General features: G+C 41.0%; 1 protein-coding gene across 2 annotated transcripts in view; it reads left to right on the top strand.

Moving 5' to 3' along the window:
- Window positions 1-23,828, top strand: part of EPAS1 (endothelial PAS domain protein 1) — an 80,887-nt gene that overhangs the window by 51,817 nt on the left and 5,242 nt on the right. Inside the window, exons 3-12 of one of the 2 annotated variants that reach the window (XM_086631690.1) lie at window positions 3,917-4,068; window positions 5,062-5,146; window positions 5,471-5,533; window positions 5,644-5,762; window positions 5,849-6,051; window positions 14,958-15,064; window positions 20,141-20,288; window positions 21,019-21,227; window positions 21,547-21,734; window positions 22,892-23,002. In XM_086631690.1, the coding sequence (XP_086487816.1) occupies window positions 3,917-4,068; window positions 5,062-5,146; window positions 5,471-5,533; window positions 5,644-5,762; window positions 5,849-6,051; window positions 14,958-15,064; window positions 20,141-20,288; window positions 21,019-21,227; window positions 21,547-21,734; window positions 22,892-23,002 (1,385 nt within the window). The remainder of the gene's footprint in view (window positions 1-3,916; window positions 4,069-5,061; window positions 5,147-5,470; window positions 5,534-5,643; window positions 5,763-5,848; window positions 6,052-14,957; window positions 15,065-20,140; window positions 20,289-21,018; window positions 21,228-21,546; window positions 21,735-22,891; window positions 23,003-23,828) is intronic. The other variant, XM_086631691.1, reaches the window with a different exon arrangement.

The following is a 23,828-nucleotide window of genomic DNA, read 5'->3' as shown; positions in this document are numbered from 1 at the left end:
TTCTGGGAGCAAAATAGATTCTTTCTAAAGCAAACAGGATTTTTGCTAGTGGCAATAACTGTATTGCTTCTGATGTATCAATCTCCTAATGCGTGTATATCCTCCGTGTATTAGTAGCTAGTGATTTTCACAGGAGAAGGGGAACAAGCTATAATGCTGTAGCTGCAGCTACATGAGGGACTGTTATTTATTATTTATATTACTATAATTATACTAAGTTACCTGATATAGGGCAGCTAGGGCTGCCACAGTGATGCCCAGCATATATCTTTGCTGTAGACTGAAGATCTTCAGGTAGCTAAAATGCTTCAGTGGTTTAGCCCAGATGACAGCTTCTGAGACTGTTGTGTTTGCAACCACCACGAAGAACCTGGGCACACCAGAAGACGTGAGTGCCTTTGGAGCATTCCCCAGTGCCTGGGCTTCCCTGGGCAGGCTGCTGGGGGATGCTTATGGGGGACAGGCAAGGAATAGAGAGGCAGCACCAGCACAGCGGCCCCTGGAGGTACTTGTCACCTACCTTTATGCGCCTGATAGTGCCTACAGTTTCCTTGATACAGCTGTCTCCGTCTTTGAAGCGTGAGCATGCCTTATTAAGTGCTACCAGAAATCTGTTTCTGCCAGCTCCCCTTGCCTGCTGTGGCTGAGGCTGCTAAGGGAGAAGAAGGGGATGCAGTGGGGTTTGTTGAGTTACCAGGGAAGCTAGAAGGTGTCTGCAAAACACCTTGGTCCTGCGTTTGGGTTATGTGAGAGGGGGTGCAGAGCAGCTCAAAACTTCTTCCTTCCCTCCTCCCAAGTCCATGTCACAGATGCCTCCAGCTGGATGAAGGTAATTTTAATAAAAAACGTTGAACTCTGATCCTACAAACCCTGTAACCACGTGCTTTAAAGCCAACTATATCTTTAAGTGCTGTGCTCAGCTAGGACATTAGGGGTTTGAACCTGCAGCCCCGATGTGAGTGATCCCATGTCCTCTGTGTGTGTTTGCCTAAGTAATATAATTTATATACATGGAAAAGCAAACTTAATCATCTGATAATGCAAGTAAAGTGTTTGTCTTTCACTGTTGGAGGCATTTAAGAATACAAATGCTTTGAATAGCCTTCCTGCCTTTGAATGGTCATGTTTTGTTAATGCAAACTTAATGAGCTGGGAAAAAAAAAATGGAAAGAAGGGTCTGGGGTTAGAGCTGAAAAGTCATTTTTTTTCTCGGAGCCCACACTTGGCTGATTGTCTTGGGCTATGGCCATGATCCCTGCTGAATAAACCATTTGTTTGCTTCCGGAAAAGTAAAAAAAGACCCTTGACATTCTTTACACAGCAGAAACAAGCTTGGGAGCAGATGGTCACTTACCTTCTTTTTTTTTTTTTTTCTTTTTTTCCTTCCCTAAATGTCATTATGGTCAAAGTGCATACTATTCAAATATATTATTGTGTATTTTCTGTATTTTAAATGCTAGCCCTGATGTAATTTCCTGAAGTCGGTTGCTTTGTGCCGAGGAGGAACTGGCCCCTGTGTGTGTAGTTAGAATTGCAGTGCAGGGACATGAAATGATAAATGCCCAGCCTGTGCTGGCCATCCCCAGAGAGCGTCATCTCTTCCCTACTACCAAACGATCGTGTTGAGAAGCAAAGGGTGATACACTAAGTGCTCCCAATGGCTTTGGGGCTAAGTCTGTTCATGCCTGTGTTTTCACAATGGGTAATGGGTTGCTGCCAAGGAGGGATGTTGAGGAGCAGGAGGAGAATGCAGAAACAGCAACCAGCATCGTTTTTGTCACCACTCATCTGTTCCAAACAGTGGCTCAGTGGGCTCTGCATTGCATGTGCTCATCCCTCTGCATTTGCTTGCTGTCTATCCTTAGCAACTGCATGCCTATAAGAGGTATATAGATCGGACTCGTCCTTTAATCATAGCTCATTAATACTTCAAAGTTAAAACTGCATTAGTTTGGCTCAGCCCCTTCCCTATCCAAAAAAATCTCAAAGCCAAACCACTTCTAATAATGTTTCACAAAGCAATACCCCATTCCTGCTTCTAGACTTCTTCCAAAATTAGTATTTCAACAAGAAACATGAAGGGAAATGATGAATGTGGTGTTGCAGGGAGGATAAGAACAAAAATTGAAATACTTTTCTCAAGTGCTAATAGAAATGTGTACTAGAGAACAAAAACTGCATGCTGAAATTGCAACATGAAACCAACAAAGAGCAACATCTCCAAGCAACAAGAAAGTTTCAGAATCTCACTGTTCTTGCAAATAAAGCTGATGCAATTATGGCTGGAGCCTCTGGCCAGCAAATCAGTGGTGGGCCCAGCCTGGAGCACTGTTGTGGCACCGGGCAGGGGCACAGAGCAGCTCACTGCGACTCCTCTCAAGTCATCCTTGCTGCCTTGGGCTATGGAGGACCTTTGATCTAGATGGGACTTACCCATGGCCTTGTATCTTCAGCAGTGTATGGTTGGAGTTGGTTATTCTTTATTCTGAGACAATAAGGGTTTTTTTTTCTAGTTTGTTTGCTTTTTTCCCCTGAAATCACAGCCTTACCACTACGCATACTTGCAATGGCTGATTGCAAATGTGCAAGATAACTGAAAATATAAAGCTCACCACAGCATGTCTGAGGTACACAGACCAGATGCAGTCGATATCTGTAAATAGTTCTATAAAAAAATAATCCTAGAAGTTTCACATGACATGTCAAGAAATTAATGGGCCAGCTCCTACACAGAAATTTTTCGATATTAGTCATCTACAAACCGTCTCCTGCAGGCTTCTTATTCATGGAGCTGAAGCATGCTTAAAAGTGTAGAAGGAAAAGCAAGAGTGCTGAGCTGGCACTTGGGTGATTGGCATTAGGAGGAGCAGTGTTTCCCTCTCCCTCCCTCCAGCTTTGCCCACTTACTGCTTCCCATCACAGGAGATGAGCAACGTGGAGCATGCACAGTACCATCAGTTGTCTCTACAGCACAACCAAAAAGCAACAGGAAAATGAGTAACCAAAAAAGAAAAAAAAAAAAAAGCTTTAATAAGTATTCTAGCATGGCCTTAGATTTCAGCACAAGTGGCACTTCTCCAAAAATGGATAAGATGCACTGGATTCATGAATCTGCATTGGCGAACATGAGGGGTGTAAGTGGGGACTGAGGCTCTCCTCCTTGCGGGACAGGAGGAGCATAGGTGGGTGACAAAGCTTGCCAGAGTTCGGTGGAGCAGCACTTAGGGAGTTCCAACGTGTGCAGATGAAAAAGCAGGCATTGGTGGGATGAATCAGTGTTTTTCCCAGGAATACTGAGGTTATGGGATGAAGAAGAGATTCCCCTGAAAGGGCTTGAAGGAAGTGTTTTTTTCTACTTTTTCTACTAAAGGTGGCATTAACAGACCTCTCCGTACCGAGTGGAGAGGTCTATTTAGGCATACTTCATAGGAAAAGTACTTGAACTTCTCAGAAGACTTCACCTGATGGAAACATCTTTTCTTAGACGTTTGTTAGGAATGCATAAATTTACTTACCCTTCTGTAAAATTTGCCCTATACTTTGTGCCTGTTAGGAGATACGAAGGTTGCGTGTGGCCAAAAGAACGTGCACAAAGAATAGAGACTTCTGTGTCTGGGTATATAGATGTTACGTACTGAAAACACGTCTTGCAGAAACACACTAAGGGTGAACAGAGGGTCTGTTGCATTTGCCAAAAAGTTTAGAAAAATATCTTTCTAGTGATAAGGACATCCCTTTCATACGCTGTGCAGACGGCTTTCTTCTCAAGGAAGGCCCCACCAGAAGGGGTTTGTGGAAAGGAAATTCTAACAGCAGGAAAATATTTTTTTGCCTTGTAACTAGATGTGATTGTGTTGAAAAAGGCTGGGTAGGGTGCTGAAGACTTTAAATGCTTTTTTTTTCTTTTTTTTCTTAGTATGCGCTGACAACGAGAATGAACTAGAGGCAGACCAGCAGATGGACAACTTGTACCTGAAAGCTTTGGAGGGATTTATTGCCGTGGTGACACAGGATGGAGACATGATCTTTTTGTCAGAGAATGTCAACAAATACATGGGTCTTACCCAGGTAACTTGTTTCCTAACACTTTCCTGTCTTTGTAATACAGTTCCTAGAAACGAGTCCTATGCCTAAATGCAGAAAAACAGCTGCGTGTCACTGCAGAAAAGACTGGAAATAAAATTTATTATTTCTCAGACAGGTGCCCTGAATGCCAGACACAACAGTGTGGTGTTTTCTCCTTCTCCCTATCAAAGTTGTAGTGTCTTTGGTGGCTGCAAACTTGTCTTCCTAGATACTACCGTAGAGAGGAGAATGGACATTTATTCAGCTTGTGCCTTAGACTATGGGATGGGAGCAGAGAGCTGCTCTTTTGGATCCACCCTTTTCTGCTTTGTTGGTTGGGGTATTTTCTCCTTCTATATTGAAAATAACTGGTGGTGCTGACTGTAACCACACTGTCTAAATTCAAAGATAGGGAATTCTTCTGGGAGAAAATGAGAAGTTATGCATAGGATAAACAAAGGGAGGGTCACAGGATTTGTGTCTGTGAGCATCGCTGGATCTCAGCGAAAAAAGCAGATGCTTTAGGGACACTAGAAAAATTGGTGCAGCTTTTGTGGTGAGAAGGCTGTTCTCCTGATTCCCAGTCAGCATCTTCTCACGCCTGGGCTGGGGTCTTGTTAAAGACAGCCAAAATCTCCAGAGGATTGTGGTTGGATGTACATGCTCTTTAGTGCACCTTCAGGAATCACCCATTTGATGTGGTTGTGTAGTCAAGGTAAACAGGTTAAATAGAGAACACAGCACAGATTATGGATAAAGGAAACTGAATCAGACCTCCTCTGACCCACTGCACACCACTGATCAGATCACAGTCAAATTTGGTATCTTTGACTCCTCTTAAATTCCTCTTTTAAAAACCCTGGAAATGAGCCCAAAGCTGCTGTTGATGCACCTGGTTCTAGTGATGAGTTTCATCTGAATAGGTGGTATTTAAAAAACAGATAAATACTATTACTTGCTTTTATTTAGCTAAATATAGTTCTTACTTCTGCATAGGTGGAATTAACTGGACACAGCATTTTTGACTTCACTCATCCATGTGACCACGAAGAAATTCGAGAGAATCTGAGTCTGAAAAATGGTAATAACAAAAATAGGAAAGAGTCACTGTTTGCTTTTTAAATAACTAAATTAAGTAATTGGATGGCAGTAGAGATCTGTTAGTCATGGTAAAGGGAATTTTCATTCCTAGAATAATCATTAACTGTTATTCAATACTTTGCAGATTTGTTTTGCCAAATATTGCTTATATATGGTAGCACTAAGAACTGTTTGTTTAGTGTTTTTCTTTCATCAAGTTAAGACAGGCATAATGTTTTCACTTGTAATGCTTTGCAAAGATTTATGTGGTGCAAGCTAAAACATTAAGTTTAAATACACAAAGTCCTACTTAAGTTCCACTTAGTTTTAGGTCTGAGCTCTACAAACTGCTCTTCAATGATACATGCATATTTGATGGTCTCTGCAGGTAAATTATCTAAGAATTAGTCTGTTATTCCTAGTGGATCCTTCATGCTATAAGTAGAAGAAATCAAGAAGCAAAACTGAGAAAATTCATTTGCCGTTTTCCTTATACAGGTCCAGGCTTTGGAAAGAAAAGCAAAGAGATGTCAACTGAGCGTGACTTCTTCATGAGGATGAAATGCACTGTTACCAACAGAGGCAGAACTGTTAACCTCAAGTCTGCCACGTGGAAGGTAGTGTTTTTGATGTAAAAAGACATTTTGACATGTAGAGAAAGTACATTCTAAGTATGTTTCTCATTCAGAAATCATTATTTCAGGTTTTGCACTGCACTGGACAAGTTAAAGTGTATAACACTTGCCCTCCTCATGCTCTGTGTGGGTATAAAGAGCCTCTTCTCACCTGCCTTATAATAATGTGTGAGCCTATCCAGCATCCTTCAAACATCGATATTCCCCTGGACAGCAAGACCTTCCTGAGTCGCCATAGCATGGACATGAAATTTACCTACTGTGATGATAGGTAAGCTCCGCTGATTTTTCCTTTCCATATGTGTTTCTGTCTTCTTGGATAAAACAAACAGTCCTTCCAAATGTCCTCCTGTGTCGACCTGATAAGCAAGGACGAGAAGTACAGTCTGTTACCAAGACAGCTATTCAGTGGCTCGCTTAATCCATCTCAAATCTCAGTTTAGGCAAAACGGTACTCCTGCCGTATTTCCTCCTCCTGCTGAGTGGGGAATTCGAGTTCACTGGCAGAAGATGAGGCAACTTAAGAGCCATAAGCATTAGCTACTTTGGTTTTAACAAACTGAAGAGCACCCAGGATTTCTGTTCTTGTTTTTTAGAGAACATCTCAAACGACATGATGCCTTACGGACCTTAGTCAAGAACTGTTTTACGGTTGGTTTGGCCCAGGATGCTATCATCAATTAGCTGGAAAGTACTTAATCCTTAGTTAATCTAGAGCATAGCTAAGACATCCAGAGCATCTGCAACTCTGAAGTGAGGTTGCAGCCTCTTGCTCAATGAAAAGCAACCAACCTTTGCTGGTTATCTATCTGCTCCTTTTGGTGGCGAAATGAAGGGGAGGGGAAGATCTTGGGTCAAGCGAAGTGCTATGTCCTCCACTCCCTACACTTTCCTCGAGTGGAAAAAAATGGAGATCCTTCTAGTCTCCAGCTGCCTGATTTTCCCTGGGATCTCCATGGCATTTCATACCATCTACTATGTCTCCCTGTCTACATATGGTGGTAGCCATCTTCCCTGCATGTGAGTAAGCCAGAGATCCCTTCTCATTAAGTATCTTCTGGTTCTCTGTTTCCCCAGAAAGTCCTGTCTGTACTACTGTGCTTTTGGTGTTTGTTTTGGGGTTTAAGTTTATGAGATCATCCCGAATCTAGTATGAAGTTTTCTGTCTAATGAAACTGATCTCCTGAAATTCAGACATGCTGGCAACCTGCAAAGTCTGTAGAGTTATCAGTGGGCTTATACGTATGCTCGCATTTTACACAAAAACTCACGGGATTGACATCTTGGTTGGTTTTTGCATCCTTCAAATATTTTTTTTAAATTTGTGCTAAGCAATATTATTATATTAAACAATGTGATGATGTAACCATATAAACTAGCAGTGTTAGCAGCTGTGGATGAAAGCAAGATTACAAGTGTGAAACTTGTGACTGACCTTCTTCTGACCTCTCTGAGAACTTAGCAGCGAGTGTGCTGTAACTAGAAATGTCCTGTGATGTAACCACAATAAAACAGACTACTTCTCTTTTTTTTTTTTTTTTTTTTTTTTTCTTGTTAATACTTTCAGGATGAAAATATTGAGATACCAATAGGATTTTGCTGCTGGAGGGAGGGGAAAGCAACAATATGGTAATAAGTCATTATTAAAAGGTACATAATAAAAACGTACCTCTGAATTACTGGGGCCATTCAGTGGCAGGCTAGAGGAGAGTAACAGAGGACTTCACTGTATTGCAGCATTCGCATATCTCTGCCAGACTTAATGCATAAGCAATTATAAATGAAAATTAGAGACTGGTACAATCCCTTTAAAGATACATATGCTTATTTTAATAATAAAAAAGAAAAAAAAAGACATTTTATGCCCTGTCTTAAATAGTGGGAATTGATTTATGGGGAAAATTTTTCACAAAGCAGTGAAGCACAACAGCTTCCTCTGGAGGATTTAACTTGTAGAGAATTTTAGAGATTTCTCTTTAAAACCAGGCAACAAACCAGTATGCCTTTTACTAGATAGTTTTGGTTGGATGTTTCATTCATGTTTTACTGAGATTATGATAAAGCTATAAAAAAACAGCCAGGCCAGAGAAGTAAGAGACCTCATGAAAATTTCAGGTTCTTCCCAGCAGATCTTCCTGGCTCTTGCTTCCCTCCTGGAAGGATATTGATTTCTCTCCAACAGGCGACATATCACTAGACACATAAAAATGCAAAGCACTCAGCTGTTCTTACCAAATTCGGTGCTGCTAGACAAGTTGCATTGAAGGAGCAGCTTATGCCAAGAATGTAAATCCAGGCTGAGGAGTGGAGGAGGAAAACCAGCATGTGCCAGTCAGATGCCTAAACCCTGTTCAATGTACTCTGGCCTTTCTGCAGCAACGCAGCAGGGCTGACACTGCTCATTTCTCCATAAGAGGCTGTGTCTTTCCGGTTCAGGGCTGGTATCATTGAGGGCAGCGTGCCTTCTCCAGCAGACTGCTGCTGCAATCTGAGTATCCCTGTTGCAGCTCACCTGGTGTGGACAGATCTGCTTCCAGGGAGCATTAAGTTTTTATTTTTGAAGCATTCAGTTAGAGAAACACTTAAGATTTCTGAGGAAGTACCTCAATGAATGGTAGCCATGCTGGACCTTAATAATGGAAGCACCCACCTTCAGGGTGAAGCTCAAGTGGGTACAAAAGAGAGCTGCCCTCGTACATGAAGCTGAAATTTATCCTTGTGGAAAATGAGGATTACATCTGCCATCTCCTTAGGAAAGCTCATAGTCTCTGTCTGTGACAGAGCAACACACAAAATACAGGCTGGCTACCTTTCAACACCCAGGAACGAAAACTAGTTAGCTGGCATGAAGTGCCTTGATTCTTTTGGCTTTTCCTCAGGAGGATACACAACAGATGTGATACGAAGCAGGCAAGACTGGCCTTCCCTCATTTAAAATGTGTGAGACTCCAGCCCTTATATTTTGCCTTCCAAAACTAATTTGTATATGTAGGCCTATGACTTGCCAGTGGTTAGGTGGGATGTATTTGTGTTGTTGAAACAGCTTTTGCAAGGTGACGAGCCTGTAAAGAAAAGTTTGTGAGATATAAATATTAAAAACAGGTTAATTCTGTTAATTGCCTGCTTCAGCCATTCCTGGAGAGCGATTTTAAAATGTTCCCTTGCTCCACTTATCTTGGCTAAGTGGTTTACAGGAAGGATTATTTTAGCTGTAATACGGAAATGGTGATCAGTGGTACAATTCAATAATCCAAGTGAGGATTTAGTTCAGTTGCACAATGCTTTTGTGTCGAGGAGGATCCCCAGTGAGGGTGTTTTAGTCAGAAAAAAAAAGGCCAGTCTTTCTACGAAGGCAATTTTGTTACCTTGGTGGCACAGCTGATGCTCAGTGTCTCTTCCCGTGCAGGGCCACGGGAGCTACGGGGAGACAGAAACAGTGGCAACATGTTTCTGTGGCGAAAAAATCCACGAAACAAAAGTGAAAACTGAATCTGAATATGACAGAAAATCCTGGAACTACTTCAGGTGTCCCAGTGCATACAGTCTCAGCCTTTTTGTTTTATGTGTAACAGAAGAAAACCATACGCAGTGTTTTGGAGGGGAGCAGGGTTTTGACAGCAGGGAGGGTAACGTGGCATTGTAGGTGGCATTGGCTTTTCCCCTTCATCCCTGTGACCTCTCTAGGGTGCTGGGGAGAGGAGAGGGAAGGGCTTTTTGCCCATAATTGCTGTGGGCAGCATGCATGAGAGGAGAGAAGGCTAAGGAAACAAATCTATTTTGCACAGGGTGAGATGTGCAGGCGGCAGCTCCGAAGGCTGCATCACAAACTGGTTCTCTGGCATTGGCATGCTGAAAAGCTTATATTTTGCATTACTTTGAAGGTATGGCTTGCTTTGAGGAATTGTATGTTCCTGGTTGCAAGAGACCAAATTAGTTATAGTCTTTTTACTTTTTCTTGATTGGAACGTTTTAATGGAAGAGTTGAAGAAGGAGCGATGGAGGATATAGGATGGTGCAGGAAGATGGAATGCCAATAGTGTTGGTCCCAGTTAGGTTTCTGAGCATACATGTGGGATCCAGTCTGTGCCTGACTGAGAGGAAACTGAGTTGTATTGTGCTTCCAGTTATGTCCTCATAGAACAGAAATATGCAGGCACAGGACCTCATATGAGGGTTTAAGTCAGTTTGCCATTTGACTTATATTTGGGGAATATTTTTAAAATAGGTGAGAATGCAAATAAGCATTTGAAAGGACCTCCTGTCCTTCCATCCCTGCTCAGGAGGAAAACGCATTATGGAGACAACAGTGAAGTGATTATATCTGAAGCCAAAGATTTGCATTTGACAAAACTGGCTTTTGGTATATGCCATATTTAAGAAAAAAATCATGACCAACTTCTTTTGTTAATAACGAAAATTTGATATAGATAGACCAAATGAGTAGGACAGACAGAGTCCTGGTGAAGTTTTTAATGCACCCATCTAGTTTTATTACCTAGCAGGGCAGATACACCTGATGAGGCCAGCCATCCCTCTAAGGAGTGGCCAGGGGTCCCAGAGTTTTGCATTTTAATTTTTTCTTTGGCCTGAGTTAGAGTAGAAGAAGCCATGAGTATTTTCAAGACAAAATGTGGGTACTCGGCAGAAGTGCTACGCTGCCCTGCCGCCTGCTCTAGCAGACTGGCAGAATGCTAAAGCATAGTGGCTGTGCTGGGCTTTTTTTTTTTTTTTAAAAAAATCTCCCTCATTCTGCTTTAAGTATAACTTTGTTTGTTTGTTCCGTCAAGACCAATTTAACTTCAATAACTTTGTAACGGTTTGAATACAGAAAGACTTTGTTGAGATCCACACCCTCACACACACAGTCCACACATGGCCCAGTGAACATACACCCAGCTCTTTTTTTATAAGCAGTAAACATTACAGCAGTCTTTCACAAAGAGCCTGACTTCTCAGTCCTGACGGTTCTTACGATACTATTTTAACTCAAGAAATGGTATACAATAAAAAGCTTTGTGCTCCTATAAAGAGACAGAAAAGCACAATTTTAAGAAAAACCAAACCACTTGGAATAGCTCATCTCTTAGGAGATGTAGCCTTTGAAGCAGAGAGCTTTGTTTGCTTTGCCATGTTCTCAAAGAGATAAAAGTAGGACAAAGTTGTATGAATCTAGAAATAGGATTCAGATCCCGTGTTTCTCTATTGTGTACCCTAAGCACAAAACTTTACTCCATATTCCAATAAATAGGTTTATTAAGAGCAACTGAAGCAGTGCTCAAAAATCATTTAAGCAGCGGTAGTTGGGACAGACCTGTTACTGCCCACCTCTTTAATGTGTTTTCTGAGATTTTGACCTCAGTACATCATGGTGACAAGTTTAGCTCAGAAAACTCAAGGGCCAGTCTGGCAAAATTAAATTCCCCCAAAGGTATTTGTGTTTTCAGAAATGAGTGGTTAACAGGAGAACAAACAGCCTCTCAGCCCACCTGTCGTCTTCAACAAAAATTATTATTATCCAATTAGCACCAATTTAGCTTTTACAAATGCAAGGGAAACACAAAGCCTGCCATGGCAGGAAGGCCATCCAAAACCACCATACAGTTTGTTTTCCAATTTTGTCATTCCACAGCTTGCACAAAGAGCAATTTTCTGTCTGGTGTCTAAGCAAAAGTAGAAGTCTTGTGTTCTGGATTCAGGTTTTGTAAATGACCCTTTGGTCCCACGGGGCATATACATTTCTGTGACTCTCTTAGTTGTGTGCTCCTCCTCCTCATAGCTCCGTAGGATGCGTTTTCCTTTGCACTTAGTCCTCTGTGTATTCACTTGGCATTTCATACCAATTTCGTATCGCTAAGAGGCTCCTGTGGAAAAGCAGGTGGAGTTTGGAGGGTGTCCCTCACTGCTGAACCTCAAAGTGGTGCTCAGGTGAGGTCAGTGCAGAGACCTTTGCTGAAGCACTCGCTGCCTCCTGGCCCAGATGCTATTCAGGCTCTCAGGTGCAGCCAGTCTTCCTCCACGAACATCTTGAGAGTCACAGGACGGGTGTGATGGAGACAGAGATGGCTGCCCACCTCGAACCTGGTGCACAATGTGGTATGGAATTGGCTAATCTGATTTCCAGCTCCGCACTGCCTGCAGCCTGGGAGGTTTCTTTAAGCTTTTCAGAGTCAGCAGCACCAGAAGAGAAATAAAGGAAGATGTCATCTGCCAATTCATGCAGCCAAAAAAACAGTATCACTGACAATTCTTCTAGATGGTGTTTGTTATAAAATAGCGGTATTTAAAAATGTATCTAGGAAACATTGTCAGTCAGGTTTAGGGTTTTTTGAGATGGGAGAAAGAAACATTCTATATTTAAAAAAAAAAAAATCATTTCACTCCTAGGAGTGTTTAAAGAGAAATGTAATGAATATGATTAGTGGTAACAGATTAATGTATCAGTTAACAAGGGCGTAGAGGCTGTTTAGCCATTAAAAAAAAAAAAAAAGTAACTGTTTAAAAACAATTACTCTTGATTAGTATTTCACTGTTACCACGTGTGGGTTTAGAATTTGGCCAATGTGGTGGGGTTTGTGGGTAATTCTTTGATATCTTATTTTTATCTTTCTGTATACTTTTTAGTTGGTTGTAAAAAGATACCAGCCTACCACTTGCTAACTTTCATCCAAGATTGTATTAGATCTAGTTAAATTTGACCTTGTCACAGCAGGATTGCTCCACAAGTTGTTCTGTGCCATGGAATGACAAGAAGAGTAATTTTATAGTGAGGGTGCTGGTTATGAACAGCGAGGAGCAATTTGAGAGGGGAATTACAGGAGTGGAATAGACAGTTTGGCATAGAGATTGCAGTTCCTGTGTGATAAGAGTTAAGAGTCCCTCAGCCTGCTGTAACATACATTTTTTCCTTGCTATCTGAATTCCACTGCTGACACCCATGAAGGCTGTAATGTGGTTTTGGATTTGCATTTGTGCTGCTGGGTACATGATGCTGCTTTTTTTTTTTTTTTCCCCCCACTCCCCCCCCCCCCCCCCCCCGTTATCTTTATTTCCTTCTCTTTCTCCCCACTGAACCCCTACTTGGCTCTCAGCTCCCAATGACTGGATTAAGAGTAAATCCTCAACTTCCTGAATTTTAAAAGCCTTCCCCTTGCGATGAGCTCCAAACTGACCAGGGTGGTTTTATGATAGTATGCCATTATATAACCAAAGGCCATAGTTTCTGTTTTTGAAAGCTGTATATTTACACTGATCCTGGCAAAAGCCTCTGGCCACTTACACCAATGTGTACCAGCTGACTACGCAAAGGCAAGCAGCAACTGTATTTTGGGAGCCTTACTTTTATTAGGGCTCCTTCTGTATTTGTTCATTTCTCCTGATGGTTGAACTCTGGTGACCAGCTCTTTATGAGAACTTTTACTTTTGTTAAAAAAGAAAAAGCAATTATGGTTTCAGAGAAAAGTTGCAGATTTGACTGGTGTGTAGTTTAAAAGCTCAGAAGCTTGTCAGTGAAGAGAGTCAAAAAAGCAACTTTCTTTGAAACCTGATTCAAGAATTTCCCCTTCATCGCTCTAACTGTAAGCATAATTAAAACTGTAAACATAAATAGAAGAGCAAGTCTTCTTCAGGGGGCAACCAATAAAACCAACTACAGTCTTTGCTTAACTAAACCATTATAAACCCAGGTTCATTCCATGGAAGTCAGGACAGAGAGTAGTTTTCAGAGGGACAAAACCAAGGTGTCCGGGGGATATGAGCTATACAGTTCTGTGGAGGCAAAGGAAAAGCTGACTCAATGCCTTGGCATTCAAACCATAAACAAAATAGCTCCATCTTATGTGTCTTCTTGCTGGAGGGAGATCTGGGACATGAGTGCCATGCTCTTGCTCTGTTTATTTTACAGTATTTACATGTCTGTCTTGTAAAGACAAGCCTGTGTCTGGAGGGCTGGGCCAAGGCTGTCCTTCCAGGGAGTACACAAACCTGAGGACGTGTCTCTTAAAAGTAGCAACGCCACTAATCAAATATGATGGTGTCAGATAAAGCCTTTCCAAGGGAGGTGGTTGCCAGGCATAAAATTTGGGCATTACCATCAACGGCAGTGACGTGCTGCAAGATGTGACTATTCCTTACAAGCCCCCTGGCTTCTCAAGGTTTATGACAGCTTAGCAGTTGGTTTGTAGTTGTTTCTGCTACTGCTCTCTGCTGCATTACAGGTTGTTATTGCAGTTTAAAAGCTAGGAAAAGGCATCCAAGAGTGCTGTTGACTTGGAAAACAGCAGTGTTTCCTTATTTTGCTGGAAGATATGATGTGCTTGCTTTTGAATTTTTTACTAACCATATTTCCTGTAAAGTTCTGTGTGATGGTATTTCAAATTGAATCTAGAAAAAAAGAACCCTTTTCCTCCACCGCCTCATTAGAGAAAATCATCTACACAGTTCGATGATGTATTTTCATTTGTTCAGGAACTTTTGAGAAATTCTGCCTTGCCTGAGTACTCAGGCTCTGAAAAAACAGTCTAGTTTTTGAGATCATAGCTTTCTTTGTGTAAAATCCTACTTAGTTTATGGATTAGTCACCCAAGTAACCTAATCCACATGCTAAAGTTCTCATATAATTGAGAAACACCAAGTAGAGAAGCTGATTTTTTTTCTTTTAACTGACCTTAATTTCTGAGCTTGCTTTTTTTTTTTTATTAAATGCAATACCTAAAGTAGTGATTTAACCCTTTTATGTATGTTTTTTAAATGTACACATACTTTTAAACCTGAGGGTACCAACCACTACCCCCTTCACATGCATTTGATTTTGAATGATGGTAGTTGGGAGTTTCTGCATGTAGTGGACAGCTAGAGAACTTCATCAGCAATGGTTTTCCAGTTGAAACCTTCTATAAGAGATACTGTGCAATAGGCCTGGAAGAATTTGCAACACACGTAATGACATCCTTAGGAATTTTTATTGGAGTCGTAGTAAAAGTCAGTTTATTCTGAACATGGAAATATTTCTGAACATGATCAGAAGTCTTCTACAGCTCCTAACATGTTCGGAAGTTCAGATTTCTCATATTGTGGTTTTAATCGTTAGTCTAAGGACTAGAGCTGATAGCTGCGCTGCACATGTGAGCATAAGGCTAAGATGACCTGAATTTTAAATATTTGTTTTTTTTCTTAACCAAGAATAACAGAGTTGATTGGATACCATCCGGAGGAGCTGCTGGGCCGTTCAGCGTATGAGTTCTACCATGCCTTAGACTCGGAGAGTATGACCAAGAGTCACCAGAACCGTAAGTCACATTCTTATTTTTCTTCATAGTTTGCACATAAAGCACAGCTTGCGGGTACCTGAATAAGTAGTTGAAAATACAAATGCACCTTGTGCGCAGATATTCTCCAAGAACAGTATTTACGCTTTGCAAGAAAACTTACAGGTCACCATGCTTGTCTAGCTGAAACCTGCTGCTGCTTTTTCCAGGGGCTCTGACTTTTGCCATAATGAAAACTGCACCTGGATGGTAGAGAGGAGAATCGCCATCTCTCTGAGGGATAATACAAGGATCAGCTGAAGATTTGAAAAGCTGAGTTAGGCAGTACTAGCCTGGTGAGAAGTCTGTTTACAGGTCATATTACCCTTCTGGTGTGCTGTTGGGCTCAGCAGGAAAAGCAGCTGTAAAGGGTGGTAGGAAGAGCTTATTCCAGTGTATTTTTGAATGTCTCAGTCTTCTGCTACCGAATAACAACTATCTTCCTCACCCAAAACAGATGAGTGAGGAGACTTTCTAAAAGGGGTATTCATTATACAAATAACATATACTGCCAGGAACAGCTGCTTCTTGTTATTCATATGCCTATAGGAACTGCTGGTTTTAGCTGTTTTTAATGTAAAGTACCCAAATTATTCTGAGAGCAGAGATCAGATCCAAGATCTGCTCCATCTCTTCAGCAGGCCATGCAGTTACATGTCCTCCCTCCCCCCCCGCCCAAGGTGCCTTAAAATTATTGGATTTAAATCTTCAGTCTCTGTCATTAGAGTTGGCGCTATGGCTGGAGACAGCGCAGTGTGCTAACATGCAAATGACATTTCCCACCCTTGGCTGTTAGAACCACTGAATTAGTGTATGGGAGAGTTCTCAGCAACACATCACTAAAATGTCTGCTGCTGCTTGTTTTATGAAAACAAAGCAAAGCTCCTGGACTGGAGTCTACAAGCTAAAAAAAAAAAAAACACCTTGTTATTATGATCAAGGTCTCTGTCCTCAGGAAAAAGCCCATGACTTAAGTCATGTCTGTAGGGAATTGCCCACCAAATAGACTTACAGAAAGTAGTTCTGTACTTCCCAGAGAAATGTAGCAACAAAGAATAACTGTCTGACCTTAAGGAGAAAAGGGAATATGTGTTGGCTCTAATGGCAAGGATTCAGGACAGCTTTGAGTTGAAATGTTACTTGAAAGAATGTTTGGCAGTGATTAAAGTTGTATGCTGTAAAACAGCGTTTGTTGGTATGAATCATCCTGTTTCCAGAGCTGCTTAAAAAGAAAAAAAAAAAAAATCACACTATACTTGCAGAGAGTTGTCTGGGAAAGTATTTGTTAAAATTGTTTCTTAGGTAGTGTGTTCATGCTTTTAACAGTGAAAAGGAATTGGTGATATTTATAGATAAGATGTCCATACCCTATGCTGGGCTATTGAGAATCATCCTGAGAAATCAGCGGGTATGCTGCACTGTTGCTTTTGAGTTGTTGTGTTGCATGTCTAAGAATGGGACAACAGCAGGGAGGGAATGAAATGAGAGCTGGCAGTCTCTTTGGTAACAGCAGAGAGTGAGTAAGCCCTTGTTGCTTATCCCTATCTAGTTAATTAAATTAGACCACTGAGTTGGGACTTGTCTACGTAAAGATTTCTGGAGAGTTTCTAGTACCTATCTTGACCAGGCATTGATGGAGGTTGCTTCTCGCTCTAGCCGTTCAATTCACCTCATGTAGAGCACAGTTTTATGTCTAGATGCCATTTGTGCCTACTGGAAAGGGCCATATCCTAGAAGGTTTTGCTATTGGGTGTGAGGACTGATAGAGAAGCAGAATGAAGGTAAGAGAAAGTCTAGGGGGGGGTGAGTCATACCAGCAAAAGTGCTCAAGGCACTGTGCACTGCACAGGTTATAAATATTTTGTATCAAACTGTTCCATAGTGTTTATGATAGCACAGGATCAGCATGGATGATCATTACTGTTGGGAGCACAGGACCAAAGCCTGTGCTGTGATAAATGCTGTTGCCCACAACAGAACCATCAGTTTACATCACCAGCAAATTCAACCCCTTTAGTTTTTCTGAGATAAATACTTCTTCTGAGACAGTCAGGCTTCTTACTAACTCGGACAACAACCACAAAGGCAAAGTGACAGCAAGCTGTGACTTGAGAAACACACATAAGCCCTCCAAATATGACACCTTCACTGGGTTTCATAATGTGTGCCATTGAGATGTTGTCTAATGCACAGGGTAACCAAGCAGGTATGTTATAGCTTATACACAACTTACTAGTTCTTCTTAGCACATAGCTATGCAGAACTTACTAGTTCTTCTCGGCCGTGTTCATTTATACCTGGAAATATCCAGCTCAGAATTAGTGTTCAGCACACTTGTATTTATTAAACAATAATTTTTGTTAGAAATATGCTATGGATAGAGTATATATTCCTGCAATAATACAGTCATCAATTCTGACAGTGCCAACCATTTAGTGTTATAAAGATGAAAAGGATATAGAGGAAGGAGACTGAAGTTTGAAGAGAGGAAGAAAAACCTCAAATGAGTCTCTTGGATAGAAGCAGAAGTCCTTCCCTTTCCTTCCTTCTAATTTAGTGATAAATCATGCTTATTGCAGTTTTACTGTACTGCAATTGGTTGTTTTTTTTCTCTTGAAGTGAAAGAACAACCTCACATTCGAGCAAGCCACAATAGTGTTTGTGTTCTTGGCTGGAAGTACAGTTGCATATAAAGCATGAAAGTCTCAATTAGTCACCATCAAGTGGAAGATTAGAATGTGTTTGGCAGTATTTAGCGTACCTAGTTTTTCATGTTATGCATGCAAAATGAAAATCTCTGTCTTGTTACCTAAATCTACACAAAAGATTGACTGCAAAGCTGTATTTTCCAATTCAGCGATTAATAATCTATAATCGCTTCCGTTTAGAATCTGGACTTGTTGCTATTAAAGCCAATGGGAATTTTGCTGTTGAATTCAGTGGGGAGCTGAATGTCACCAGCTGGGACTGCCACTTGGTAGTACGTAGCAGAAGTTTGACAAGCCTTCCAAGTGAATCATGTTTCTCAAATGTCTCTCAGCAATTAAAATACAAATTTTGTGATCAGTTAAAGTCATCCCTGCCTTTCTCCACCTAAAGACAGGGAATATAATTGGATCCTATTTCATTGAGATGTTACGAGTTCTGTAAAGATACAGGTAATGTCTACTTTAAAAAAAAAAAAAAAAAAACCAGAAGCGAGAAGTTTATTCTGAAGGCAGAACCTTAAATGCAGCATTGATAACAAAGTCAGCAGTTATGAGTGTATTAGTAATTTATGAGATTACCCCACAGAGGGATTCTGCTGTACTTTATTATATCAGAACACGACATGCTTTGAATAATAATAATAAAAAAGATTAAAGCAGTAAAAAGCTTCTTTGTAATGTAACAGGCGCCTACACTGTGACTCTTATTGATGAGCTGATGAGGAGGAAGCAGTGTAATTATGTTTCACAAGCAGAGCAGAACAGTCCAGTCACTAAAACACTTTGAAATGAAAGCCTTTTGATTTTGTTCCACCAGAAGTATTTAATCAATAAAAGTAATGTTCTACTTTGTCTAAATAAATTAAATGAAGAATGATTAAATACTCCTAGGAAGAAAACAAACAAACTTCAGAGACAGAAGGATAAACACAGCAACAATTATCGCAAAACAGTTGTTGCATTTCACAGGCCTGGATTTGTACGTTTGTATGGTGGCAACGTAGGAGAGACTGACAATAAATAGCTTCTGTTAATGGCCACATCCACAAGGAATTTTTCTGTACAAAGACTGCAGAACCGAGTTTCCAGCCTTACTGAGTCAAACTGCATTATTTTTAGGGCATTAGTTTGATGGCATATTGTCTTCAGGCATAAAAGCTGCTTAAAGGGAAAGATTGCCAATGTGGTTAAAAGTTTAGCTGAGCCAGTTCCCACTTTTGCTCCTCAGCGCGACTACATCTGCTTACAAACTCTTACTGGTGCAAGTACTGCTGGCATACTCCAGCTCTGATTTTATTGCCATTGATCAACAACATTTTTCCTCAGGTAACAACTGTGAATTGCATGACAATATTCATTGCTTTCGGGAAAGGATTTACAACAGACAAAACATCATAAAACTTTACATCTCAGAAGTCCAAAGCTCCATACTGAAAACTCCTCCTCTTTGAATATTGCAAACGGGGAGGCGGGGGAGGCCTTTCACCTTTCAAACATCTAGATGAAGCTTTAAAACAGAGTTGTACTATTGTCAGTTTATTGCTTGAGAAACACAGGCCAGTTCAAAAAAATATTTCAAGTTAAATAAACGTTATTTGATGTGTCACATGGGTCTTGGTTCCTTCTAGGCTGCTAATTGCAAGCTACTGCGGAGGAACAACAGTTGAAGCAGACAGAGAAATACAGTAGTTCAGCTTTTTTTTTTTCTCCTAGGCAAAACAGTCTAATTTACCGTTTTTAATTTTGATACTTTTCTGAGAGTGATATTACTTCTTCAGACTCTTAAGACCAATGCTGTGCTAGTGACACCTTCGCTTTGTGGTGTTGATATCTCCAGCTCCTAACTGTGAGGTATAAAAAAAGAAAGGTATAGATGTAAGCCACGAGATGTTTTTTTAAATTTTCTTGTGAGTATAACTTTTAAATCATCTGACTCTTGGGCTTATCCATCACCTAAATAAATACATTTTTCTATAGATCAACTTGGGAGCCTAAACTGCGGCAGTTCTAGAACAGGGACTTTCAAGAAACACGCGGTCAGCAGGCATTATTTAGGGAGGCATTTAGGATCTTACATTAACTGCAAAAAAAAAATAATCCCACACTCTGATCCGAATACTCAGATCATCTAAAGAACTCAAACGCTGGGCATCTTGAGATCTCAAATTAACAGCCCCTTTTATATTTCAAATGGCCAAATTTTCCCAAAGTTAAGCATCCTTGCTAACAAACATTTTAGTGCAGTTTTGCATAATGAAAACTCAGAAGCGGGTTTATTTAAAACAAATGTTACGTATTGTGCGTTCCTGTCCTGCTGCATTATTTATATCTCCCTGCCTCCTTTACTCAGTGTGTACAAAAGGTCAAGTAGTGACGGGCCAGTACCGTATGCTTGCCAAGCATGGTGGATATGTATGGCTGGAGACTCAAGGAACGGTGATTTACAATACACGCAACCTACAGCCCCAGTGTATCGTCTGCGTCAACTATGTGCTGAGGTAAGTCATATGAGACAGAAAAAAAAAAGCCACATATGGATTCATGTGCAGGAAGAAATGCACTTTTGAAGGGTCTGTTTATTGAGTGTTGTTATTCTGAAATCAGTTTAGTCATGTTTGTTCAGTCTTGTTTACTGATGTTAGACATCGATGAAAAATGCGGCATGCCCGTTCCCATACGTGCTGTCGAAATACCCCACAGCCTTTCTCTGCTGCAGAGCGGCTGCTCTCCTGATACTACAGAGTATAAAGCCTGCACTGCTAATACGCTTTGTTTTTCTAAGCCTGTGACAGAGAGATAAAATTAAGTAGCAATCGTACCTTATGCTGGTAGGAGAAGCCATTTTTTGCCTCAAAAATCAGGACCAATCAGGAGTTTAGCCTCTGTTTGGCAAAACTCAAGTACTTTTGGTCCTTGATGGGGCCAAAATAGGAAATACTTATTTGAGTGATAGTCTGGGTCATCATAGCCTCGACTACATTCCTTCAAAAAGCAGAGCAACAAAGCCCCGAGTATTTCCACAGGAGTCCTGTCCACACTCTCTGCGTCATCTGAGATGGTGGTGCTCAGCAACGCTGGAGCTGTGCCTCGCCTGTCGATCCTGGCATGCAACCAAGAGATGCCAAAACACTTGTACAGGCCCCAGCTTTAGAGCATTTGTACTGTCTACATTACTTGCTTCTTTTTTTTTTTAGAGTGCAAAATTCCTAAAACCTATTTTCTTGTTAGTGAAATTGAGAAGAACGATGTTGTGTTCTCCATGGACCAAACGGAATCACTCTTCAAGCCTCATCTGCTGACGATGAACACCGCCTATGACAGCGGCATCCCCGGCACAGAGAAGAGCGACTTCTTGTTTACTAAGTTGAAGGAGGAACCAGAGGAACTTGCTCAGCTGGCACCAACACCCGGCGATGCCATTATTTCCCTGGATTTTGGTTAGTACTTGTATAAATAATTTTTGTGCAACAAAGAACCACATGTGAGCCTACATTTGGAAACTTTACAGGCAAGGTCTGTTTGCTGTGTGTACAAATCAGGAGTAATGGCTATAAGAGCCCACGTGCTCACACCAGTGGAAAATTTCTGTGAATGAGAGCAGAATCAGGCTTTCTTGCTGACTCAACAACATGCAGTAAGTCTATGCCAACTTATTGTCATGGCAACTAGGAGCAGTGTTTACTTTCAATGAATAGCTGCAATTATAACACAGGACGATCTAAAAGCATCCATTAATATTGTTAAAACTCTGCGCAGGGACGCAGAAGTTTGAGGAAGCTCCTGCCTTCAACAGTGCTGTTTTGACACCAAACAAAGCATGGCCAGTGGAAGCAAAAAGCCACGCTGCTCAAGGTGAAGCACTGACCATACCGTCCTTTACAATGCCTCAGATTGCACCTGGCAACAGTACTCCAAGTGCAAGCAGCAACAGTAGCTGTTCCACGGTAAGAAGAGCTTTTAAAATAAAAAAAAGTTATATTTTGTATGTAAGTCATATCAACATATGTAGATGATGATTTTGTGTTAGCAGTCCTGTCTCATTTCTTATTAACAAGGCCCAGTGTATCTATGCCCTTCCCATCCTGCGTACATCTTAAGCGTCAATAGCAAAAACATCAAATTGGAGCTATATCCTGCCTTTACATCGCCATCCTCATGTTCTCCCAGCTGTACTTCAGTAATTACGGTAACATATAGAACAACTAGTAGCAGAACGTGCTACCACCTTTCATGGAGTTAGCCTTAAGTAAAAAGCCAATGTGAAATGATGTAGTCACTAGCAACATCGCCCCGAACCCATATGGCCTCTTTCTGTTTGTTAACTAGAAGCTACAGTCTCTATTCCAGAAACTTTACCCAATTCAGGCTTTTGAGAGCAGCTCCATGGAGTTTCTCACTGAAAGAATGAATGTGCTTTCAGGGTATTGCCTCCAAGAGCGGGAGCCACTCTTAGCCAGCCTTTACAAGAGGATGTCAAATTTTAATAGAGACATTGAAGGCAGTGCTAAGCATCTCCCTTCTTTACACAAGTATTTAATAGTGTACATCTCATGCTGCTGGTCTGAGTTGACACACAAAACATTTTATTTAACTAAGGTGACAACTCTGTTCCTGTATTGGGTGCCTTTGTTAATCACGGAGCTCTCAAATTGTGTAGGGACAAGTAATTTGTGCTGGAGAAAAGCATATGGGAGGGAATGGCCTCAAGTTGAGCCAGGGGAAATTTAGGTTAGATATCAGGAAGAATTTCTTTACAGAGAGGGTTGTGAAGTATTGGAACAGGCTGCCCAGGGAGGTGGTGGAGTCCCCATCCCTGGAGGCGTTTAAAAACCACGTGGATTTGGTGTTGAGGAACATGGTTTAGAGACCCTGACAGTGCAGGGTGAATGGTTGGACTTGATGATCTTGAAGGTCTCTTCCAACCAGACGATTCTATGATTCTATATGCTAGAAGCAGAGAGTTTTGAGTTCTGAGGACTCCATGCACACAGCCTGGTATCATAGAAAGTTCCGTTACTGAATAGCACAGTCTAAACTGCATGATGCTAAGCCAGTACTGTGATTGCCTTGCTGCTTATGGCAAATTCTTATTTCTGTGCAGCCAAGCAGCCCAGGAGATTACTACAGCTCTGTGGATGAAGATTTTAAGATTGAGGTGATTGAAAAACTATTTGCCATGGACACAGAATCAAAAAGTCAGTGCAACTCCCAGGTAAGGAACGACTAATCGTCTCTTCCAAAAGCCATAAAAATCTGTCCCCTGCTAGCAGGTAGTACAGAAGCATGCTGGTTGTGCAGATGCAGTAACATACATGCAAACTGCATTTGCACATGTACTCCAAAACTTTGATGCACAACACTAACAAAAAAATACACCCTTTCAAAAGCTGAGATTTAAATGTCTATCCCTAACTCTCCCAAGTAAGTGCCTTAGGGTGTCACTGCGAAGGAGGGAGAAGAAGCAGAGATCTTGCAGAATTTGGACACTTCTGTAGACTGGATAAGGCATATAAGCAGCAGCATTTTTTTAAAATCTAGTCTAATGACTGGCAAGTAAACATCCTTTCTAGAACAAAATATAAATAAACTAATTCTTGCAAAACTTCAAAGTGAGAAAGTAATGCCCTTCATAGCACATGCCTCCTTTAACTACAAAACAAAAACTGTCATTCTGGATATATTCCTCTTGTCTTGCCTCTTGGAGGATTTCAGAGATGTCACAGTTACTTGCACATAAAGTAACATAAAGTATCAGTCTTTTGCATTCTGATCAGGGTGTAAGTGTAGAAATTCTCTCTATAAATAACTCTCTTAATCCTCCACTATTGAAACATTACATCAAGTGAATGAAAGGTGTAGGCCTGACTCAGCTCACCTAACTTTATGTACTTAATTCAAATGACTTTGTTGAGAGCTTATGTTTCTTAATAGTTAAGAGAAAGGAACACAAGCATTGTTGCCTGGCAGCTCAGACTTTACACTCCTCTCCTTCTATTAACCCTATGGAAAGTTTGGGGAGATTTACGCTCAAATGAGGT

Source organism: Tauraco erythrolophus, chromosome 2, assembly GCF_009769465.1.
Source record: "Tauraco erythrolophus isolate bTauEry1 chromosome 2, bTauEry1.pri, whole genome shotgun sequence".
NCBI lineage: Eukaryota > Metazoa > Chordata > Aves > Musophagiformes > Musophagidae > Tauraco > Tauraco erythrolophus.
Note: the sequence above shows the minus strand (reverse complement) of the source record. Positions and strands in the feature narration are given on the sequence as shown.